This window comes from Ursus americanus, chromosome 3 (genome assembly GCF_024610735.1).
Source record: "Ursus americanus isolate L20-20 chromosome 3, mUrsAme1.1.p, whole genome shotgun sequence".
Classification (NCBI taxonomy): Eukaryota; Metazoa; Chordata; class Mammalia; order Carnivora; family Ursidae; genus Ursus; species Ursus americanus.
Window position 1 is genome coordinate 51,005,695 of NC_142129.1, and position 25,768 is coordinate 51,031,462.

At 38.8% G+C, this 25,768-nt stretch overlaps 1 protein-coding gene across 5 annotated transcripts in view; it reads right to left on the reverse strand.

The window, feature by feature from the left end:
* The window catches only part of KLHL7 (kelch like family member 7), a 59,383-nt gene that overhangs the window by 10,447 nt on the left and 23,168 nt on the right, over nt 1-25,768 (reverse strand). For all 5 annotated transcript variants that reach the window (XM_045793048.2, XM_045793045.2, XM_045793047.2 and 2 more), the window contains 3 exons: nt 20,264-20,439; nt 16,914-17,088; nt 12,853-12,995 (listed from right to left, as the gene is read on the reverse strand). In XM_045793048.2, coding sequence (XP_045649004.1) covers nt 12,853-12,995; nt 16,914-17,088; nt 20,264-20,439 — 494 coding nt within the window. The remainder of the gene's footprint in view (nt 1-12,852; nt 12,996-16,913; nt 17,089-20,263; nt 20,440-25,768) is intronic.

The following is a 25,768-nucleotide window of genomic DNA, read 5'->3' on the forward strand; positions in this document are numbered from 1 at the left end:
CTATAAGCCCAAAGGAAAAATGATTAGCCAGTGTGTGTGCGCAGTGTGTGTGTGTGTGTGTCTGTGCGTCCATGCATGTGGGACAAGAAAGGCACATGCTTCTATCTACTTGTAATTTGGGCTCTGATTTCCTTAGATATCCTCAAGTTTTTAAATCTTTTTCAACTCTCCAGATACCGTCACTGGTCAAAGTACATGTCAGACACTAAGTTTGATCAATACTGACTACATTTAATATTCTGCCTAATAGTTTATCTTCCAGGCAGATGAAATGACCTTTGTAAGAATTTTACCTAGAATCCAAGTATGATTTCATTTCAGCTAAAATTTAATGTTTTACATTTGAGCTCATTAAATATACCTGTCAAGTGTTAAATGCACCTGTGTTTGAAAACACCTGGCTTTGGTTGTATCCATGTATAGAGGGGAGCTTTTTTTCCATGTGTGTGTATGGGTTGATCTCACTGGAAAGTCTAATTTTCCCAATCTCTACCTCATCCAAAACAGAATACTAAGAAGGTGATTTGATGTTTGCCCTTTAATAAGTTGTTATACTGCCTAGGAGATAACGTGTGTAGTTGAGGAAGCAAGCAGAAAAGGTAAAAATATAGATAAGTCAAACTTTAAATAGACTCCATAGGTATGAATGTCAGGTTTTATCTTAGTGATGGGACTACTCCCAAGCTGGGGCCTGCAGGTAGAGGAAGGCTTGCTTAAAGCTTCCTGAGCTCCTAGGCTACACGTCAAACTAGAGGGACATGCAGCTTTTCTGTCAGCAATAAGACAGACACATTGCAGTACAGTTACAGTGTATGTGTGTAGGCAGAGAATTGTTACTCTAAAAACATAATTTAATTAAGTTCTGAGTATCTATTTCAGGCAACGTTCTGTGCTCGGCTGAGGAGAAGATATGAAAATGGAAAAACTGGAAAGCCTGGAAAAGACAAAGGTAGAAGGAAGTTTTGACAGATCACCCATCTAGTCATCCACACACATACACCTTCATGTATAAAGTCCTGTCTTCCCTCGTCCTAGTTAGCCTTTCTTGTCTTTGCGGTGATACACCACATTCTAGACTTTTTTCAAGCTCAAGGTCAAGGCTCCTTTCCTTTTTGTAGGCTTCCCCGACTGCCTTGTTCTGAATTCCCACCTCATGAAAGTCTGGGCTTAATGACTGAGCGCTCCGTTACATCTCGTCCTGTGTGATTTTCCAGCACCAGGGCTATGCTACAGGACAGTGAAGTGCTTCTTGACATCAGCCTGCTATTTTCCTTGAAAGTAAGGACTGATTTTGTACTAACCTGCATTCTGAAAACACATGTATCTTCAAATAATAGAGATATGCCACAGATGTAGATTTCAATAATCAAGACAACCAAAATCCAAAATAAAAGAAATACTTTTTACTTGTAAGACTTGAGAATTTTATTTTGGATCATTTTGAGAGGAAACCAAGCAAAAATAGGGAAGACACATCTTGGAAAAAAAGGAAAGCAAAATTAACAAATATGTAAAACTTCTAAGATTTCTTGCAGAAACTTCAAGGAGTCAATCTAACCTGAGTTTAAGATGACCAAATTATAAGCACCTTCTGTTAAGCCATTATCTGACCAATTTTAGTTTCTTTTTTTTTTTTTTTTTTAAGATTGTATTTATTTATTTGAGAGAGAGCAAGAGAGAGAGCAAGAGAGCAAGGGCGGAGCGGGAGCAGAGGCAGAGGGAGAAGCAGACTCCTCGCTGAGCAGGGAGCCTGCTGTGGGGCTCGATCCCAGGGTCCTGGGATCATGACCTGAGCCGAAGGCAGATGCTTAACAGACTGAGACATCTAAGCACTCCTAATTTTAGTTTCTAAGAGCTGTTTAAAAAATAATCATAGAACTATGGCAACAATCTATATAGAAAGCAGGTTTATGCCAGATGCAAGAACATCCCTAGAAGTAGTTTCATGAAAAATGCATAAAAACACTTCTGGCTTCGTCCATTTCACAAGGTCACAAAGAATGCAGCTCTAGGGAACTGGGAAACATGGGCACTGAGCTAGGCTGTGGAGAAGCTGTGGGGTGCATGGAGTCACTTCACCTTTCAGGGATCTTAGTTCCCCAACACCATGAAACAAAAAGACTGAACTAGATGATATTAGGGCCCCTCCCTTTCAGCCCTAAAATCTAATTATCTTAGGGTCCAAATGATTTAGAAAGTATCCCTGAACAAAGAGCTACTAATTTATTCATTATCAAGCATTTCCCTTTCCAGGAACTAGGCTGAAATATCTTAAAACATTATTTTATTTAATTTCCTCAATAATCCTATGAGGTAAGAACCTTACCTAATAGATAACAAAATCTTGAGAGTTAAGTACCACGTCAAAGGTTACAGAGTTAGAAAGTGGTGAACCCAAGTTTTAAGTCCAAATTTCTCAGACTCCAAAACTGCACTCTTAACTCCTACACTGCCCTGCTTCTCTAAAAATCTTCTTACAGAGCCTCCTAAAAAGAACACTGGATTCGGAATGGAGTAATCTGGGTTCTTCTTGTTCCTGTTTTAAGTCACTCTGGGATTCTGACTGGACATCAAAGGACCTGGACCAGCCTCATCTACAAATCAATCAAATCAGGATGTTGGCAGGATGGCCACTGAGGTCCTCCTGCACGGCCTCCATTTCTTATCACTTAGAAAAGCAATGCTTAAGCACTAAAACCCCAGCTACTCTGAAAACCAGGGTTTCCCCCCCTCTCTTTGTATGGTATTTGGCCTAGGGCTGAGCATATTGACGGGAATATTTCTATTGGGTGTTAGGCCACATTTGTGGAAAAGTATGTCTCATCCAGCTGAGCCACCTTCATTTTATACTTTCTAAAGGTCAAAGACTGCAGATCCTGCACACGGCTCCTAGTTTGAACCGGTTCCTCACTACAGAGCTGCCTTTTAATTACACTGACTCCAAGATGCATCTTGTCACTCTGGTCCCTGGTCATTTGGTAGCTGCACTACTGAGGGACAGGAAACCTGTGACCAATTCACAAACACTACCTAATGTTAGGAACCAGGCTTTTCTTTACTTTTTTGGTAAATCAAAATAGTTTCCATCTTTATCCTTTGCTAGAACAATTCTTCTCCCAGGAATTTCCCCTACAGAAAAAACTGGGACAGTGTACAAAGTTGGCATATACAAGACGTTTCACTGCAGGGGTATTTTAACAGGGAAAAATGGGAAATAGGCCAAATGTGCATGAAGAAGATAAGCATTAAACAAATCACGGTATATCCTTAGATTTATATAAATTATGCTATATCCTTATGTAGCCCTTCAAAAGATGATATTTTCACTGACATGAAAATACCTCCATATTATAAATGCTGAAAGAGTAAAAATAGTTTCTGCAAGACAGCACATATAGTATTAACTCATATATGGAAAATGAGAGGACTGGAATTATGTTCACTAGCTACTGATGACTGGCTTTTGATATTAGGAGTGTCCTGGCTTTTTCTTTTATATCTTGCTATATTTGAATTTTCTACAGTGAGCATGTTTTTTTTTTTTTTTAAGATTTTATTTATTTGAGAGAGTGAGTGAACGAGAGAAAGAGAGAGAGAGAGTGAGAGCGAGAGAGCACAAGCCCTGGGGGGAGAGGCAGAGGGACAGGGAGAAGCAGATTCCCCACTGAGCAGGAAGCCCGATGCAGGGTTCGATCCCAGGACCCTGGGGTTGTGACCTGAGCCAAAGACAGACGCTTAACCAACTGAGCTACCCAGGTGCCCTGTTTTTTTTGTTGTTGTTGTTTTTTTTTAAACAGAAAAAGTAAATACAACAACCAGGCAAATGGTACCAAAAATACGGTACAAGGAAAACAACTTCTCAGAGCAAATGCTTGTAACAGCGCTAAATGTTTTAACAAAAAAGTGAAAGTAAAACTAATTTAAGGTTTAAAGAACTGAAAAACTTAACAGCTACTATACTACGAGGCTGCATTTCAAATACAGGACAGATCAAAACAGTCTCTGCCTTCCTTCCAAATGGCACACTTACTAGGGCACTCTTGTTTTCAGAAGTAAACACTTGATTGCGCCAAGTAATTTCACAGGTTGTACCCATTTTGAAATACACTCATTTTCAACAGGGTCACACAAATATTTCTGGAAATATATTAACCTCTTAGGTCCAGAAAGGGGTTTAATAATCAGGCCCTAAGAGAAACCACTCTTGTAATCTAAGTTCTTCAAGAAATACAGCATTGTAGGGATGCCTGGGTGGCTCAGTTGGTTGTGTCTGCCTTCGGCTCGGGTCACGATCCCACGGTCCTGGGATTGAGTTCCGCATCAGGCTCCTTGCTCAGTGGGGAGCCTGCTTCTCCCTCTGCCTACTGTTCCCCCTTCTTGTGCTCTCTCTCTCTCTCTCTGACAAATAAATAAAATCTTAAAAAAAAAAAGAAAAAAGAAATACAGCGTTGTAGTTAGAAAAAACGGCTTCTACAATGGGGGCTGGGTGGGGCTGGAGGGGCATGACTGTGCTGTTATAAACTGCTAGATAAAATTAGGAACAGTAAACTTATAAGCGGTCATTTCTCAGCTGTTAATGATTGCTAACATTAGCAAGGAGTCTGAAGTAAGGCCAGAGACCAGCTTAAAGGCAATTACTGATTCAGAATATGGCTGCTTTATAAAGTCACAAAGTGTTCTTCCTTTCCACTCTCAGATGAAAACCATCCCATCAAAAACCAAAAACTCAAACCTAAACTCAGAAATTTAAATATGAAATGAAAATCCAAAAGTGAAACCCGAGAAGGATATTATGTTCAATAATACCGCTTGTCCTCTGAGCAGAAAATAAATGAAATAGGAGGGAAATATCTCTGTGTTAGCACTCTGCCAGTTATCTCAACACAAGATTTGCTTTTAGATGAACCCTGATATGTTATTTTAAATCTTGGCACAGGAAGACATATTACCCTTTAAATGATTATCTCAAATCTCAAAATGCAGTAACATATTTAATGAACTGTCCTCGTCAATGGGACAAACATCTGCTCAGTTTCAGATGTGCAGAGTACAGGAGATAACGCTGAAGGGCACGAGTTAGGGAAGGTGAAGAGATAGATAAAATGAAGAAATGAAGGTGGTAAGCCTTTTTACATTTAAATATAGAAAATGAGGAATCCTAAAGATGCCAGGGAGAAACTGAGTGAACGAAGATCAAAGAAAAGATGGAGTCAAATGAACATAACTGATATTCACACAAATCCTGAGAAGATTTCAACTTTTTATTAACAGATCAGAAAACTGAAGTTTAGAAAGACTAGCTTATTTGCCTAAGCTCATATACCTAAACTTGAAATGCTCTTTCTACAAAAGAGTTGCTTTCCTTTACAAAAAAAAAAAAAAAAGGAAAAAAAGCCTCACAAAAGAAAAAAGACCAATGGCTTAGTCCTTCAGTTCTTCCACCTGTCTATTTTCTTTTTTAAGGCAGTAAGGTGTTAGAGTCCATTCAATTAAGTAATGCTTTGGAAGCTTATATGAAAATTTTAATAACCATGCTTATCAAGCCAAAAAGATGCACTCATACTTAGGATTCAATATACCCTTGTCTTTTCTCTTTCTTCCTATCCAAACTCTACCAATAAGTTTTCCTCAAGAAAACCTCCATGAAGCTTCCATGGACAAATCCAGTTCAGGGGGAGCTCTTCAAATCAAGAAGGCTGTTACCGCCTGTCCCAAATTGGGACTTTTCCTTGTTTTTTTTTAAGTAGGCTCCAACCTGGGTGTGGAGCCCAACAAGGGGCTTGAACTCACAACCCTGAGATCAAGACCTGAGCTGAGATCAAGAGCTGGATGCTTAACCAACTGAATCACCCAGGCACCCCTCATATTGGGACTTCTAAATGGCTACTATGTTCAGCAGCCACCTCACTGACCTCAGCCTCTAACTACTTCATGCTTCTGTACATATTCTGTACAATGTGCTCTACTGTTTATAATGGCTGAGGATAATGATCTCTTATACCCGATTATCAATACTCAAGGAAAATAATCACACCAAACCTATTCAGCCACGTTTTCATACTCCTAGGATGACAGATCTTACTGTGCCTCTGGGTCATCATATGAACAAGGTAGCCAACAGAAATTTTCAAGTGACATGGTATAGTAAATCATGATAATGTATTTCCTTCTTTGTTGGTTACCCTCAGCCTGACCCTTACCCCTGTAGCCTGTGTTCATTGCCCACTACTCTCCAGCTAATTCCAGGATGGCTGGAGTCCTTTAAAATACCACCACACGCAGATACCATTTTTAGTTTCCTCATTCCTTCCCACTTACAGCCCTCGCTCAAACACCTACAGCTCTATTTCTGCTCTCTCCCAGCTTTTTTAGGGGACTGATCTGTTAATTTATGGTAATTATGGCTTAAAGAGAATGAGTCTGATGTCATCACTCCTGTGGTTAGTCATATTTCCCTGGGGTTTCTTGCAGATCCAGTGACAAAAGGAAACAGATCCCTGAAGCGGGAACTTCGTGGGATGCAAGGGGTTGTCAGGTTGATTTTATTTTATTTTATTTATTTTTTCTTAAAAGTTATTTATTTATTTGACAGAGAGAGAGAGACAGCCAGCAAGAGAGGGAACACAAGCAGGGGGAGTGGGAGAGGAATAAGCAGGCTCCCAGCGGAGGAGCCTGATGTGGGGCTCGATCCCAGAACGCCGGGATCATGTCCTGAGCCGAAGGCAGACGCTTAACGACTGAGCCACCCAGGTGCCCCTGTCAGGTTGATTTTAGAACAAAATTATGAAACAGTGTGTGGTGGAGATGCTTGAAAAGAGAGGAACAGAGGCTCTCGATATCTGGGAAGACATTCTAGGAAGGCAGTGCACTCTGCTAAGAATTTACTTCAGAATGTGTTCCAGTCTCCTCCACCTGTTTAACCAAACTGTTTGCAAACAATCAAGCCTGAGGAACACTTTCGGTGCACAAGGTGCAGAGGACACTGTTACCACTGGGTGCCTATTATAATGACAACTAAGGAAGCTTAAGGGATACCCATGATGACCCACACTCGCATTCCAACAATGCCAGCCCCCGGGCATGTGGCTAAAGGGCGAACCCACCTGGGATGACTGCTGCCCATGTTGGATATTTTGTTCCTATGGGTGCTCCAGATCATTTTAGCAGTGCTCACCCTTTTACCTCAGTGTACTGCTTCTATAGCACTCTTTCGCTGGTGGCAAGCACTACTGATACTCTCTTACAAAAAGGCTTGTTAATTTTTTAATTTAAGGTTTACACTTCTTTATGCACATACCTTTCAAAATCAAATGCAATGTATAACTGCCCATTTCCACCCTGATCACAGAGTAGGACCGTCTCTTCAGGAGAAGGCTGTGTTAAGAGGTAAGTGGCTATGATACGGTGAGGAAAAAGCACTGCAATACCCATATTAAACAATATTTCCAACAGGAAAATGTGTTCTGAGTTGAAGGTAACTTCATTTCTTTTGATTTAGGGCCCACCGATATTTAAAACCAGTCCTATAAAACTGACAAAATTGTTTGTGAAATGTTACATAAAGTTATACGGGTTTATTCATCCTTCTAACTTGAGCATCCGCACTGGGCCAGACACTAAGCTCAGTGATGGGTCTACTGAAGAGCTCTGAATAGGAAAATGTACTCGGGGTAAACCTTCTAAACCTGATGGTTCCCTGTGATATGCACCATATGGTTTTCTGCCTTTGTAATTTACAGGCTCTGGCCCTTACCCTACTGGTCTTAGTCCTTGTTTTTGGCAGGGAATATGCAGAATTCCTTTTTCTCTAGGGCACAGTCTCCTATATCTCCACCATATTAAAAGTGGTGAGCCAAGTCCTTTACAAAGTTCTAAGCCCCTTTAGAGCTCATTGTTTTACTGACAGGAAGCGTCCAAATAAAAACTGGTCCGTTAAGTCAACTTTTATTTAAGCATCAATATCATAAGACATTCTCATTCTACAACTTGAGAATACCAATACTAAGAGAATAGAGCACTGGTTGCACATAAACAACTTTTTTAGTGATCACTAAGCACTTGAAAACTTTAAAAACAGGTACAGATGGGGTAGGGGGGCTCAAAAAGCTTTATAAGAGGACCATAACAAGAATGATATAATTTCAATTTGATACAGCAACCCAAGACTTCTTTTTCTATTAATACTCAGGAAAGAGAATTAAGATTTTCTTTATTATTTTTCAGTCAGCAATTAATATAAACATTTGCCTCTTCTCACCAGTGATATCCAAGGAAAATCTAAAGATAATAGTTTATAGGGATATTGTCTTAATTCTGGATAATTCAATTAAGTAATACTGCTTAAATTGCCCCCTTTGAAGGAGATCGATTCTGAAAATGATAAATTTTTGGCTAGTATAGGACACACACAAATGGGTCCCACTTAATGAAGGTCAAATCTAAATTTCTGAATTCTGAATTCCAATTTCTGAGAAGATTAAGTTCAAGAATTTTAAAATAATTCCTGTATAGAACTTTTCATTAAGCAATCTACTTGAATTGAATAATGAAATAATGTTCACTTAGGTGGATTCAAGATTAATAATAGTAACTTATAATGAAATCAGCCTTCCCAATTATTTTATTAGAATAATGACTAATCAATTTATATTATTATTTACAAAAAATAGTAATGGGTGAAAGTTCCTCAAGATAAAGTTTTATAGCAAAAAGAAGGGAGGGCCTAGTACTTCTAATAGACACATTTAATGAACACTGAGTGGGATTCTAATGGTGTTAGCTTCAGGACATAAGAGATAATTGATGGAAGGAGGATTTTTTTTGGTAGTTATTTCCTCAATTATTTGAATTTTTCCATTGAAAATCTAAAAATTTGTGGTTGACTATACAAAAGAGCAGTAAGTATGTATGGGCCAGTAATAAGAGCAAATAGCAATTCTGAAGTTACAGTCTCATTTCCAGGCTTGTGGAGAATACGTGTTTCTTTTTAACTGTCCAATAAAAAAAAAAAAATCAAGGAAAGTGTTAGAACTACAGACCAAAAATAAAGTGCTAAGAGTCATTCCATGTTTGCCATATACTAGAAACAATGCTTACTGTCTCCTAAATGAAATCAGGATTCTCCTGTTCCTCTGTACATCAAAATAGCCACCTCCTTTATTGTAATGTAAAATATTTTCTAGCAAAATTTAGTTCAATTGTCTTTTTAAAAAGCTGAAGTATAGCTGACACACAATGTTACATTAGTTTCAGATGTACAACACAGTGATTTGACAAGTCTGTATGTTATGCTATGCCTGTAAGTATAGCTAGGTTTTTTGCTTTTAACTGTAAAAACCAATACCATAGTTTAGGCTTTGGAAAATAAGAGGGGATTATTATCAATACCTGAAAGCTATAGTTTATAAATTATAAACTCCTATGATTTCAATTTTTGCTTGAAAAAAACCACAATATTTATAAATTTCCTACTCTTGATTCAAAAGGATCCTGAAAAGTCAAACAATACTGAAATTAACTAGGCACTGGTATGTCAAGAGTCTTAACCTTACCTTGTGTGAAATAGATGGGTAGGTGTATCAATCTCTTAAGCACAATGCCACTGTGCTTATTGGATAGTACTGCATAGGCCATGAAGCCTTGTGGTACCTGCTGGACACCCAGTCTTTACTGAGAAAGGAAGCCAGATGTCTTTGTAAGAAAATCAGCTTATGTTCTGGAGATGGAGGAATGGGCCAGACACAGATGGATGAGCTGAGATCAGCCCAACAGGAACAGTCCAAATATGATGGTGTTTAACCAACCCAATTCTGATCCTCCATACTTGGAGAGGTCTTTTTGCTATCTGGCTGCATATCCGCTCTATGAGTCACGGTGTTAAGTATTACAGTAAGCAGGAGAAGCCTTCTTTGGTAAGACCTCCTTCTCTACCAAAATAGAGGAGGAACTGCTGCTTTGTAGAAACTGCCAAAACTGATGCCTCTAATTGTTGTGGCAGTGCCAGGTGTGGTCTTCTTCCTGGACCAGACTGAAACAACTACTAAAACTTGGCATATAGCTAACACTTTGGCTAATGTATATTTCTGTTACTGCCTACTCAGACAGTTAGATGCAATTTCTTTTCAGCTGGCAGGGAAAACAAAATAATTTCATGCTCTGACTTCAAGGATCTCTTGACTGTCTGTATGCTATAATCTAAGCTGCAGGAGACTCGATCCATCTCACTTTAACATAGGTAGTCACATACAGTCTCGTATGTTGATGCCCATAATACTGATCAGGTCTGGAGAACAGGACATGGTAAGACAAGTGCTTGACAGGACAGAAGTTTATCCTAGAATACAGTGGTGGTCACTACAAAGTTCCTAGATGTCCACAGGTCTAGAGCAGCGGTTGGCAAACTATGGCCTACAGACCAACTCTAGGACACTGCCTGTTTTTGTAAATAATGTTTTATTGGAACACAGCCATGCCTATTTGTTGAAGTATAAAAAAAATCTGAAAAAATATATTATCTGGTCTTTTACAGAAAAAAGTTTGTCAAGTTCTGATCTACAGCATGTTGGTATAGCTCCTTGGAAACAAAGGATATACCCTGTTGCCCCAAGTATCTCCTACATATTACAGATGGCATATCCGACAACTAAATGTGCCACTTAAATACTTTTACTGGGTAAAACAAAAAGTTGCCAGTTGCCAGTAAAGGCTAGAGCAGGAGACAGCTTTCTAAGTGGGACAGGCTACCGTAAAATGGCTTGGCCCAATCACAATTACTTTGTGATTCTGGGGCATCAGGATACTGACTAGGATGCTGCTTATAGCTTGGGCCATGTTCTAATATGACCACAGAGCATGATCCTGGGATTCTGGAGCTAGGCCAACCTCCTTTAAGCAGGCATCATTTTTTTTTTTTTTTTTTTTTTCAGGAAATAGCTCCTGGCTGGCCACTAGGTCTTGAAAGACAGCAAATGTCTGACATCAAGGGAAACAAGGTAACCATACCATTAATACATTTTGAACAGTTTTACCTGATCTACCAAATCACAAATAGCATGCCTTTGACCAATAATTTGGTATTTAAGCATAACCCTGGGCTTACAGAGGACTCAAAGACAAAGAATACCCAAAGAACTAATCACAACCCTTTCCTAGGAGGTCTTCTTCCTCAACCAGGGTTATGTCTTTATAGAGGTGGTCTCTATAAATCAGCTGATAAATTTGAGAGACCCGAACTTGGTTTATTTTTGATAGTATTAGCCAAGAGTAGACTGTTAAAGCATTATAGTCCCTTCAGAAATGGTACTGAGGGACAATTCAGAAGAAACCTTCTGATCTGGCAGAATCTTAAGTAGTCCTTTTATTTTCCATTATACCCTTCAGGAGGGAAAGGCTAAGGTCAGTTTTTATCAATTCTTGACAGTGGCTAATGGTTTACCTAGATGGATGTAGACCTGAAATAAGTAACAATGTAAGACTGTTGACAAAAAATCTGAGGAAGGATAATGTAGATGACCCTTTAGAAAGGACACAAATTTGCATCCCCTATGAATTCTTACCAGAGCGCCCACAACTTCAGCAAAATCTCTTAATAAACACATGGATAGGACTGCATCTCTATCTTCCCTCTCCAATCTGAGGCTTGCTCAGTGGTTTTATGAGTGACCACAGCAACAGTGATAGAGGCTGCATAAGCCAGCAGCTATGGAAGCTAATGCACTTCCTCTCCCTAAGGCCAATGCGGCTACCCTCTACTGGACAGCACCCACTTTGTCAGGAATATGGACCGGTCCTAAGCCCTTGATTTGTTACCACACCTTGGGGAACCAGTTAGTTACCTAATGCCAAGCTAACTACACTAGGACTCGTGCATCGTTAAAGGGACAATGTCCTGCCCTCACTGGAATTGATACTGATTCTGGATTTGGATTGACCTTCACTCTGTTTTGCACTCTTGACAACATCATCATATGAGTTTTTATAAATGCTTTGTTCATCACTACTACAGTACTACACAGAACACCTCCAAAGAAATGAGTATCAGATACGTATCCTGATGTCAAGGTGATGCTCGACTCATCAGTATCTATCATCAACCAAAAATGGGCCAACAAAATGATGAAACAGACCATTATATGCTTAGATTCAATACCAGTTACAGGTGCTCTCTTTTACGACTGTGATATTTGCTTAGCCCCAGCAATACATGTTGTACTAGCAAAATACGGTATTATCTCTTCCATAGCCAAAACACACAGGTCTAAGAAACAAGGGGTAGAAATGTGAGTGGACTCTCTCAAGGTTTTAACTAATAATCTCTTAAGAAAAATTGTGTTTCTAGACCTATGACTCAGGTTTTGCTGGCCCAAATGGCATAACATATACTGGAAAACACATTAAAACTGGTGATCATTTCTAAATGGTTGAGTTAAAGGTAACTTTACCTTTTTTCTTTATTTTCTAGGTTTTCCAAATTTTCTAGAATTACTATGTATTATTTTACATTAAAACATAATTACTAAAAAACCCCCAAAAAACCACATACAGGTCCAGAATATTTTCATTGAAAATGACACATAAGGAAAGCAATGAGTTGCTAACAAAATGAGATAAGATAGGAGAACTAATTTTCCATTTTCTCTGATAGTGGTTACTATGCAGCAATTATGGAAACATTTAAAATCTGACCAAGCCTCAATTTCCTTATTTGTTAAATAAAGAGAACTGTGTATCTCAAAAGATATGTGAAAGGACAAATAAACTGTAACTTCTCTAAAGGCATAAGATATTATTACTAATGGCAGGTAAGTGTTTATATGCTCAGGGCTTTCAAAAGCAAAAACAAAAATTAGTTACCTTTGGGTTAAAATATCTACAAGACTGTGGCTGGGAGCCTCCAAATAGGGCTATGCGATAGTCATGTTTCTTTCTTCTGGGCCTTGTGCCTTCTACCAATTCCTCTCGATCCTCCGGAGACAGCAGATGATACCTCATTCCACCTGTAGAAAAACACATGGCAACTTTTCAAGAACTTCAGGCACAATAATGCCTTAAAAAGGAAATAACTAAATTTAGTGCTTTTATTTCTGTAACTGTTCTTCTATTATCCCTCTACAGCATTTAAGCAAAGAGTCAGGGGGGAAAAAGGCAAGAAAATGTGTAAGGATCTGAGTCCTAACCAATTTATTATTCTCAGCAATCTTTATGCTAAGAACACCTCACCCACTTACTACATACCAGTGAATTATCTGGCTCTTCAAGCAATAGCTGCCAAAATAATAATGATTAAAATTCAGATCTCCTAACCTAGCAGTTCTCAATCTTAGACGTATATTAGAATCACCTAGGAAATCTCTGAAACTACCACAGACCCATCAAATAAAAAATTCTGTTGGTATGGACCAGGTACTAGTATTGCCACTTAAAATGTGGTTCAAAGGCCAGCAGCTTCAGCATCTGGGAGTTTGTTAGAACTACTGAATCTCAGAATCTACCAGGCTTAGTGAATCAGAATCTATACATATTTAACAAAATCCCAAGGTAATTTAGATGCACATAAAACTTTGACAAGTAGATGCCTTAGATGATTTTTTGTAAAGATTTATTTAAGAGAGAGAGAGAGAGAGAGAGCAAGAGAGCTAGCGTGCACGAGTGTGGAGGAGTTAAGTGACTGACTCTTGGTTCTGGCTCAGGTCCTGAGCTCAGGGTTGTGAGATTGAGCCCAGCCAGCGTCAGACTCCATGCTCAGAAAGAGTCTGCTGGAGATTCTTTCTTCTTCTCCCTCTGGCCCTCCAGTTTGTGTTCTCTCTCCCTCTAAAATAAATAAATAAATCTTAAAAAAAAAAAAAAAAAAAAAAAGAAGGCCCCAAATGGGAAAGCTAAGGCAAAAAACATAGAAGCCATGAAAAAAAAAATTCAGACTTAACTACATAAAATTTTAAGTTAAATTGCTGCATGGCAGAAAGAAAAAAACGAAACAAAAAGACAATGACAAACTAGGAAAATATTTATTAATCATATAACAGACCAATTGGAAAGATACCCTATTAATAAGATTAAAACCAGTTATTAATAGAAAATTCCATTAAGTAACTGAACACAGTTCACCGAAAAAGAACTACAAACAACTCTTAAACATATGAAAAGATGCTCAAGTGCTCTAGTTAGAGAAATACAAATTAAATCATACTTTTTCATTTATCATACTGGCCATGATCAAACTGTCTGAGACACAGGGTATAATATAGGTGCGGGGAAACACATACTGCTTCCTACACACTGCAGGTGGGGATGTGGACAGGTACAAACTATATGGAGGGCAATATACTATGATCTGCTCTAAATTACAAATGCACACATTCTTTAGTCAGTAATTCTTCTAGGAGTTTATCAACCTAAAGTTCAGTCAGGGAAGTGGTTAAAAATTAGTGTATATTCATACAATGGAATATTATATGTGGCTGTTAAGAAAAATGAAAAAGGGTAATATATACCCATGGAATGATCTCCAAAAGCTAATGTGGAGTGAAAAAGCAGTATGTAGCAGGATACACACTATGATACCATTTGTGTTTTAAAAATTTATATTTTATGCATAAAGTTATATAAATAATTTATACAAGTATATGTAAGTAAATGTGTATGCAGACTACCTATGGAAGGATATATAAGATAGTAATAGTAACCTCCAGCATGAGGGGATGAAAGGCGTAGGGAGCAGGGGTACTGAAGAGATTTACTTTTCACTATATACCCTTTTATATATTTTTGAACCATATATGATGTGTAGTATTATTGATCCAAAAATAATGTCAACAGTTCTTAACACATGCAAAATACTTTGTTCATGAGGCTGTGCTGGACCTTTATAAAAGAGAGACAGTTGGAGAAGCTTGCGAGTGAATGAAAATCAGTATCAATATTTAGCATCTCCTTCATTTTGGAGTTTGAGTAAAAGCACTTTGTATCAGAACAGCAGGCAACCTTTGCAGCTAAGGCTCTGGTGCATGCTCTAGGTCAGGGGTCAGCAAACTTTTTCTGGAAAGGGCCAGATAGTAAATACTTTAGGTTTTGCAGGCCACATACGGTTTCTGTCACATATTCTCCATTTGTTTGTTTTTATAATCCCTTATAAATGCAAAGACCACTTTTACCTCAGGGCTAGCTACAGCCTGTGGCATGTAGTTTGCTGACCTCCCCTTCAGCCCTCCCACTTCAGATCTAAGACAGCGATTCTGAAAGTGTGGTTCCCTGACCATCACCAGCAGCAGTGGCACCTGAAAACTTGTTAAAAATCCAGATTACTGTACAGTACCCCAGACTTTGGAGTCAGAAACACCAGGGTTTGAGAGCTACTGCCCTTAGGAGGGCTCCACACAGGCCACAAGTGTACTGTGGCTCCCAAAAAGAGAAGACCGGTAGCAAGGAAGGAGAGCGACAGGAGGGAACTGTTTCCAGGCAGCAGGCCACTGGATAAAAGTGGTGGACTGTAGCCAATGGTGTTGACCCCTGAAGGAAGCATAAGCTGGGGCTTCACTGATAGGCTTTTTCTCTCCAAGGACAGGGTTGGGGACAAACATTCTGACATCTTTCCCTGAGGAGCTCTTTGCTTCTTAGGCTTATTGCTTTGGGAGTTCTTCCTTTGAGAGTTAGGTATAGTCATTTGCAAATTTTAAGTAAGAAATCTGTTGAAAAGATAGAAAGTGCCCAATATAACTTCAAAAAAAAAAAAAAAAGGGCACACCAAGTTACATTATTGTGAACTTTCAAAACATCAAAACATCAGGGATATGAAAAAAAGCTTTTATTTATTTATTTTTTCCGCAGTGGGGGAGGGGTAGAGGGAAAGGATCTTCAAGCAGACTCCCTGCTGAGTGCAGAGCCTGAGGCCAGGCTTGATCTCAGGACCTAGAAGACCAGAACCTGAGCCAAAACCAAGAGTCAGACGCTTAACTGACTGAGCCACCCAGGAGCAACCCCCACCAAAAAAAAGATTTTAAATGCTTACAAAGAGGAATAAAAGAATAAAAGGATCAGACTGACATCAGATTTTTCAAAAATAACACTGGAAGCTAGTTAATAATGGAGCAATGCCTTCAAAATTCTAACTGAAAATGATTTTCAACATAATTCTATACCAAGTTTAAGAATCCTTCAACGTTTTATGGTAAAATAAAGATATGAGATTCATCAAGTCTCCAAATATTTACTATCATATACACTTTCTCAGGAACCTTGTAAGGAAACATACCATTCAACAGAGAGAATTATGCAAAGGGAAGATCTGGGGTCTAGGAAGACAGTGGGTCTAACTTAGGAGAGTGAAAGGACATCCCAGGATGGTAGAGGAGGGAAGTCTAAGACAAATGTGCCTTACGGTTAGAGTACAAACAGTCCATATTGGAATATGTAGAAGGAAGGCTCTATGAAGGATTTTCCAAGAAATAAAAGAAAAGTAACAGACTGTCTAATTGTACAATTTTATTAAGGAGCACTTTACAGAGGGGTGGGGACGTAGGCTGCAAGTCAAGAAAAACTAAATAAATGAAAAAAATATGGCAGTTATTAGTTCCAGGCCAAAAAAAAAAAAAAAAAAAAAAAAGCGATCACGGTAGACTATTTGGTTGAATAAAATAAAAAAGGAAATACTAGAAACGAAGTGCATGAAAGCTGTCATACACAACCGGAGACAAGGTATAAGTAATTTTTACCTTCTATCACACACATCCCTATACGATAAGGGCTGGGGCTAAGTCTCCTCCAAGTAGACAGCTGAGAACCCTACTGCATTAATTGTTTGAAAGAGTTAAGTCTTCAATGTTTCTCCCTGGTGCTGAGTCTGATCCATTCTAAAGGGTTTAAGCTCAAGAGAAACTGGCTACAGGCTCAGGTTATAAATGGACAGTAAGGCAACTTACTTATCACCATCTTAAGGCATTCAGGATTGTCTTGAATAAGTGGTTCCGCTTGTACCGTTTTACTTAAGAAATTCTTTGATATAAGAGGAAATCTGACTTTAGCAAGGATATCAACCATAAATGGCTGGCGATTAGGTTCATCGTATTTCAACCATCTGACAGCGGCATCATAAACCTAGGCGGGGGGGAACAGCATAGTAAGGTTCTTAGAAGGCAGCAACATTTCCAATTAGCTATATTTACTCTTATACTGAAAGTTGGGGGAGGATCTCATGAAGACACAACCACTTATTCCCAATATTTTATTCAGATATTTTCTTTCATTCCCAAACTTTTTTTTTTTTTTTTTAAGATTTTATTTATTTATTTGACAGAGATAGCCAGCGAGAGAGGGAACACAAGCAGGGGGAATGGGAGAGGAAGAAGCAGGCTCCCAGCGGAGGAGCCTGATGTGGGGCTCGATCCCACAACGCCGGGATCACGCCCTGAGCCAAAGGCAGACACCCAACCGCTGTGCCACCCAGGCGCCCCCATTCCCAAACTTTTGCCTGTACTTCACAACAGTTTACCCACTGCTCTAATGATTCTTGTAGATAAGTATTTTTTACGATTACTATTATATAATGTAATCACAGGGAGGATACTGAATTTATGATTTTTTTAAAACAAAATATAACTTCTTTTCAGAAGGAGCTATGATGTACATTTCTACTGAAAGAAATCTACTTATCAATGATAGTTTCAATATATGTTCACTCAATACCAGGAAAAAAGGCTAATTTCCTAAAAGGGCTTCCATCCCAAGAGATATGAAGGTCAGCTATGATTTTATTTCAATATGATATTCCTGAATTTTGAATTGATAGACTTATCTACTTTCCAGAAACTTTATGATATAAAAATTCTATATTTAAAAAATACATTAAAGGATATTTATATAAGAATTGTTTTCAAAAGAGTACTGTAGCATTCATTTATCTTTACCAAACATGTCCAAGTTTATCAACACAATTTGAATATAAATAACTAGGTTTTTTTTTTTTTTTTTTTTTTTTTTTTTTTAAAGTAGGCTCCATGCCCAGGGGCCCTGAGTGGCACAGTCAGTTAAGCATCTGACTCTTGGTTGTGAGATCACGCCCTGAGTTGGCTCTGTGTTCAGTGCAGAGTCTGTTTGAGATTCTCTGCTTCTGCCCCTCCTGCTTGTGCTCTCTCTCTCTCTCAAATAAATAAATCTTTTTTTAAAAAAAATAAAGGAGGCTCCATGCCCAACGTGGGGCTTGAGCTCATAGCCCTGAGATCAAGAGTCCCATGCTGTACCTGCTGAGCCAGCCAGGTGCCCCACAAATCATGAGTTTAGGCACACTGAAAACACACCTATTACTTCATAAACCATACACATCTGCCACATACATGTTTGAGCTACTTAAATTGGTTAATTTAGGGCTGGTGTTAATATGGCCTAGGTTCTGATCTCCATTATGAATTAATTTTTTTATGGGAATTGGCCTATTTTCTTTTTTTTTATTTTTTTTTATTTTTTATATTTTTAAAGATTTTATTTATTTATGTGACAGAGAGACAGCCAGCGAGAGAGGGAACACAGCAGGGGGAGTGGGAGAGGAAGAAGCAGACTCATAGCAGAGGAGCCTGATGTGGGACTCGATCCCGGAACGCCAGGATCACGCCCTGAGCCAAAGGCAGACGCTTTAACGACTGCGCCACCCAGGCGCCCCTATTTTCTTAAACAAATTTTTAATTTTGGACAAGTTTTAGATTTATAGAAAGGTTGCAAAGATAGTGCAGAGTCCTCATATACCCTACACCCAGTTGTTAAAATGTTACATTAGCATGATACTCTTATCACAATTAATGAATCAATTAACTAAAATCCACACTTCCAAAACTTTGGTTTTTTATCTAATTTTTTTCTCTGTCCCATAATCCTATAAAAGATACCACATCACATTTACTCATTATGTCACCTTAGGATCTTCAGGCCTATGAGAGTTTCTCAGACTTCCCTTGTTTCTGATCACTTTGACAGTTTTGAGTGCTGGTTAGGTATTTTGTAAAATGTCCTTCAATTTGGGTTTGTCTGATGTTTTTCTCATGATAAACCAGGATTACAGTTTCTTAGGAGGAAGACCACAGAGGTGCCATGCCATTCTCCTTACATTATTTTAAGGGTGCATGATATCAACATGACTTATCACTGACAATATTAACCTATAAGTAGTGCTCATCAGGTTTGATGATCTGCAGGTAGCATTTGCCAGGTTTTCTTCAGTCTAAAGTTACTTTTTAATTCCCTTTCCATAATGCATTAAGTCAGTTAATTTTGATCAAAAAACTGAGGTGTTTTGTTCTGGTGTTTTTTTGTTGTTTTGTTTTTTTTTTTTGCATAGTCAGGTCCTCCAGGTCCAACTTGTCAACTTGTAGACAAATATAACTCATGACTCTGGGCCATTAAGACCAGACAAAAATGGCTCAGTACAAATCTTTTATCTTTAGAACAAAAGTAACTCAAAGCATATGCTCTTACAGTACCTCTGGTAGTTTTCTATTGCTGATGTAAAAAATTATCACAAATTTACTGGCTCAAAATACAGAGAAGGGTGTGGGACTGAAAACAGGGATTAACTGAATGTCTGCATATCAAAGTGTTACTGTTGGTCCATCTAGCTCCCGAATGCCTGCACCCAGCTTACACCTCTGACAGTTTATCTGATAGTTCTGGAGGTTGAGTCCAACATGGGTCACACTAGGTTAAAATCAATGTGTCAGCAGGGCTGCCTGAAGGCTCTAGAGAAGGCATTTCCTTGCCTTTTCCAGAATCTAGAATCTGCCTTCATTCCTTGGCTTGTGGCCTCTTCCTCCATCTTCAAAGCCAGCAATCCCTGGCCACATCACACATCACATCACTCTGACTTTTCTGCCTCCCTCCTCCACATTTAAGGACCCTCATGATTACAATGGGCCCACCTGGGTAATCTCATTTCAAAGATCTTTAACTTAACCACTTCTGCAAAATCCCACTTGCCATGTAAGGTAACATACTCATTAGTTCTGGGGAATAGGATGTGGACATCTTTGGAGGGGAAGCATTGCTCTTCCTACCATGGTATCCAACAGCTTTATTTCTACCAAATGGCCTATCTCTGAGATAGAAGGCCCTTACAAGCACCCAAGATTTACTTTTCCTATGAAACACATTTTGGAATACTCTGTTTAATGTAAAGAACACATTCTCTCCTAATAGGATTCTTTTCCTTGTCATGTATCCAAACATGAAATGTAAGAAGTCAATAAAGATATTTTTACTAAAAAAAGTGAGAAGACAATTTAGTCACCTGATCCTCTGCTCTCACAGTCAGAGTGTCCTGGTTGAGGAGATGTGTAACTCGCTTGACATCAAGTTGCAGAAATTCATCAGTTTTGTAAACTTCAGTAAAATGCTGATGAATAAAGTCATCCGCAGTTGCTTTCAATTCAGGACAATCCAGACACTCTGCTAGCACGCTTATACCTAAATACAGAATAAATGAATAGAAAATCACTTAAAAAAAAACCCCAAACATACACTGGAAGACCAAGTATGACTGCAGAAATATGAGGCTGAAAGAATTTCATAAATTTAGATCCTTTTCTGTTCTACTGATTTGTTTATTCTTATGCCAATACTACACTGACTTAAGTATGGCTGCTTTTGAAACTTTGTAGGAAAACTTCCTTCAATGTTTTTTCACATTTTTCTTGGCTACTGTTAAATAAACATTTTCTCTTGCAAATAAAATTTAAAATAAGCTTATAACATTCTACTGTAAAAAATCCTGATACAATTTTAATTAGGATTGCACTGAATTTCCAGATTACTTTAGGGACAGTTGACTGTTCCACAATACAGAAAAGCTCATCTTAGGAACATGACATGTATCTCCATTTATTCAGATTTTTTATGATCTTCAGTGTAATTACACAGATTTTTTTTTTTAAGATTTATTTATTTTTAGAGAGAAAGACAGTGTGAGCAGGGGGATAGGCAGAGGGAGAGGGAGAGAATCTTGAGCAGACTCCCCATTGAGCACAGAGTCTGATGTGGGGCTTGATCCCACAACCCTGAGATCATGACCTGAGCCAAAATCAAGAGTTGGACGCTTGACTGACTAAGACACCCAGGCACCCCTACACAGTTTTCTTTTTTAAAATTTTTATTTAAATTCAATTTAATTAACATATACTGTATTATTAGTTTCAGAGGTAGAGTTTAGTGATTCATCAGTTGCATATAACACCCAGTGCTCATTATTTCAAGTGCCCTCCTTAATGCTTAATTAAGCCATCCCTCACCCACCTCCCTACACAGCTTTCTTTATATAAATTATACATTTCCCATTCAGCCTTTTCCTAGCTATTTTATTTTTTGTTTGAGAGGGAAGTGTCCCCCTAAGTGGTTACTAATATTCTCTATCAGGAATCTGAAAAGTACTGTCCATGGGCCAAATCCAGCCCACAGCAAGCTTTAGGATCAGCAGCTAAAGATACTTTTCATATTATTTAGGGTCATTAAAAAAAAAAAAAGTGGGGCAGAGGAAGAAGGAAAAGGAGGAGTGAAAAGGACCACATGTGACATGTGCATGGCATACCAAAGTCTAAAATAGTTACTATCTGGTCCTTTACAGAAAACGTTTGCCAACCCTTCTAAATAAAACCACTGATTTACTGTGTGTGATCCTGTTCCAAGCCTCCCTTCGGAGTCATAAACTGAATTTTTTTCAGTTCATTATTTGATTTTCCATGTTTCAACTTATGTTGTCTTCAGATAATGAGTTTTGATGCTTTTTTTTTTTTTTTAAAGATTTCTTTATTCAAGAGAGAGCAAGAGAGAGAGTATATGAGCAAGGGGAGGGCAGAGGGAGAGGGAGAAGCAGGCTCCCCGCTGAGCAGGGAGCCCGACATAGGGCTTAATCCCAGGACCCTGGGATCATGACCTGAGCCAAAGGCAGACACTTAACCGACTGAGCCATCCAGGTGCCCGAGTTTTGATGCTTTTAGATTTATACCATAGAGGTTCTCATAATTGATGTCTGCTAATGAACTTGTGAGATTAACGGCCATTTTCTAATACTAACTAATGCCATGGCATGCTAGATGTTCATGGCAAGCCATCTGCTGTATCTGTATACTTATGCTACCAGCAGGAGATGACATTTTCACCAAGAACCAGTATTCATTTATTAACTAATTTTTGGCAGCTGAATTTATTGTCATTATGCAACCCAATTAAATATCATGCAAATCACTGAAATATGAATGTAAAAAGAAAGTAGTTGTTTCTATGAAAACTAATCTTAAGGTTTCAGACAGACTTGAGAAAACTCAAATTAGGCATGACCAAAATAACGGATAAGATCTGAAAAAACTGCAAAATTTTAGGAGGATTCTTTTTTTTTTTTTTTTTTAAGATTTTATTTGAGAAATAGTGCAAGCAAGAGAGCATGAGTTGGGGGGAGAACTGGGGGACAGGAGGGGGTGAGGACAAGCAGACTCCTCGCTGAGCAGGGAACCCAACACGGGGTTTGATCCTGGGACCCTGAGATCAAGACCTGAGCCGAAGTCAGACACTTTACTGACTGAGCCACCCAGGTGCCCCTCTAGGGTGATTCTATACTCAGACTGCTAAGTTCTCAATTCATTTCAAGGAAACTAAAAATTGAAAAAAAATAGCGTATGATATATTACTGGCATGATTTATGTAAGACAAACATGGATAAGCATTGAAATAATAGGTATGGCCTCACAAAGATTGGAAGATTAATATACTTATGTATTACATTAAAGTAACACTTTCACAACAAAGAATATTTAACCACGCACTGTTTTAATGACATTTTATGTATGTACATAGGCAGGTAGGCTCCATGCCCAGCACAGAGCCCAACATGGGGCTTGAACTCACAACCCTGAGATCAAGATCTGAACTAAGATTAAGAGTTGGATACTTAACTGAGCCACCCAGGCACCCCTAGTGACATTTTAATTTTCTAAAAGGTATGTATGTAGGTAGGTAGGTATGTATGTATGTATGTATGTATTATATAGATAGATAGATAGATAGATAGATAGATAGATAGATAGATAAATAGAGTGCAAGCAGGGGTAGGGGCAAAGGGAGAGGGAGAGAGACTCCCAAACACACTCTGTGCTGAGTGTGGAGCCCTACCTGGGGCTCCATCTCACGAGGTCATGACTTGAGCTGAAATCAAGAGTCAGCCACCTAGGGCGCCTGGGTGGCTCAGTCCGTTAAGCATCTGCCTTCAGCTCAGGTCATGATCCCGGGGGTCCTGGGATTGAGTCCTGCGTTGGGCTCCTGCTCAGCGAGGAGCCTGCTTCCCCCTCTCTTGCTCCCCCTGCTCGTGTTCTCTCTGTCAAATAAATAAATAAAATCTTAAAAAAAAAAAAAAAAAATTAGCCACCCAATAGGCTGACCAGGTACGCCCCCCAGTGACATTTTAAATTAGCCAACTAACTACTGTTCTGAGTATGCCTGATAAAGAAACTTTTACTGTTACCTTATTTATTTTTTCTTGACTGACTGTATAAATGGAAATCTCCAGCACAAAGTTGCACAGTAGCATGTTTCCATGTAAAGAATATTTGCTATTGGTTCAGACACTTACAGGTTAATTAGATATTCTATTTCTAGTTTAAGAGTTTTTTTTTTTTTTTTTAAACACAAAAGTGCCTTCAGCATTTGTTGCTATGACTATAGGTATTTCTTTTCTATAGCTTGTTAGTATAGTAAATTATGTTGGATTCTTAAACATTCAATCATCTGGTATTTCTGAAGTAAAACCTACTTGGTCACAAAGTATTATTATTTTAATTAACAAACTTTCAAGTTCCACAGTGATTTTAGGTTTACAGCACAATTTAGTAGAAACTACAGAGTTCCCACATACTCCTGTTCCACACATGAACAACATCTCCCGTTACCAACATCTTACTCCATGGTGGCAAAGTATTATTATTATTATTATTATTTATTTATTTTTTTTGGTAAAGCTTTATTTTAAAAAATACATTCATTGATGGGTTCAATTTACTACTTTTTTTTTTTTTTTTTTACAGAATTTAAAATACGGGGTGCCTGGGTGGCTCATTTGGTTGAGTGTCCAACTCCTGATTTCGGCTCAGGTCATGATCTCAGGGTTGTGAGACTGAGCCCCACGTTGGGTTCCACACTTGGCATGGAGCCTGCTTGAGATTTTCCCTCTCCGTCTCCCTCTACCCCTCCTCCCACTCGTGCACCGCTCTCTCTCAATAAATAAAAAATCTTAAAAAAAAAAGGAATTTAAAAAAAATCATTGTTTCTAAGTGAAACTAAAATTTATGCACACATGTGTTCTTTGTCCAATGCTGGCATCATAGTAATCCTACCCTTGTAGAATGAGCTGGAAAGTTTTCTGTCCATGTTTATTGATTTTTTTTTTTTAAAGATTTTATTTATTTATTCGACAGAGATAGAGACAGCCAGCGAGAGAGGGAACACAAGCAGGGGGAGTGGGAGAGGAAGAAGCAGGCTCATAGCGGAAGAGCCTGATGTGGGGCTCGATCCCATAACACCGGGATCACGCCCTGAGCCAAAGGTAGACGCTTAACCACTGTGCCACCCAGGCGCCCCTGTCCATGTTTATTGATTTACAACAATTTCAATAATACAGAATTACTCTCCTTGAAGGCTTGGTAGAATTAACACATAAAACCTGGAGCAATTTACTGGGAACAGACCTTTACCTTTTCAACATTTCTGAGGTTACTAGTTTTAGGTTTCCAACTTTTAAAGACCATTTTGTCTTTTGTGTTCACACCTTGATGTTTCTTCTTTGATCTTTTCTAATTCTTGTTGTCCTTTATCTTTCCTTTTTTTTTTTTTTTTTTAAAGATTTCATTTATTTACTTGAGAGAGGGAGAGTAAGAGAGAGAGCATGGACAGGGAGAGGAGCAGAGAGGGAGAGGATGAGCAGGGAGCCCGATGCAGGGCTTGATCCTGGGACTCCGGGATCATGACCTGAGACAAAGGCAGATGCCTAACCCACTGAGCAAATCAGGCACCCCTCCTTTTTATTTATGAGAGAGAGTAAGACAGCACACACAGGAGGAGAAGCAGAGGGAGAGGGACAAGAAGACTGCACTGAGTGCTAAGCCTGACTGGAGACGGGGGGGGGGGGGTTCAATCCCAGGACCCTGAGATCATGACCTGAGGTGAAACCAAGAGCTGGACGCTCAACTGACTGAGCCACCCAGGCGCTCCTGATCTTTGCTTCTTGATTAGGCTTGTTAACTCTTTCCCTTTTTACAATAAATTTTGTGAGAATATTTATTTATATAAGGAGAAATAAGTAAAACCTCAGGAACATAAATCTTATTGATGAATGGAGCCCCAAACTATGACCCAGAGAAATAGAGGACTGATCCCAGAATGTCTCTGTTGCACAGGTGAGATTAGAGACTGGTCTTTTTAAAGATTGTATTTATTTATTTGAGAGAGAGAGAAACGCACGAGTGAGGGGAGGCGCAGAGGGAGAGAGACAAGCAGACTCTGTGCTAAGTGTGGAGCCCAACACGGCGCTCGATCTCAGGACCCCGAGATCATGACCTGAGCTGAAATCAAGAGTCGGATGCTTAACTAAGCCACCCAGGCATCCCCTATAGCAGTCCCTTAATTAGTATCTTAATTTATAGTCTAGGATTTTTAAGTCTTCTAGTATGCAATAGTTAGCATATCTGACAATGTGGAGAGGCAACATGGTATAGTAGTTAAAAACAAGATTATTTGAATTCCAACCTCAGCATCT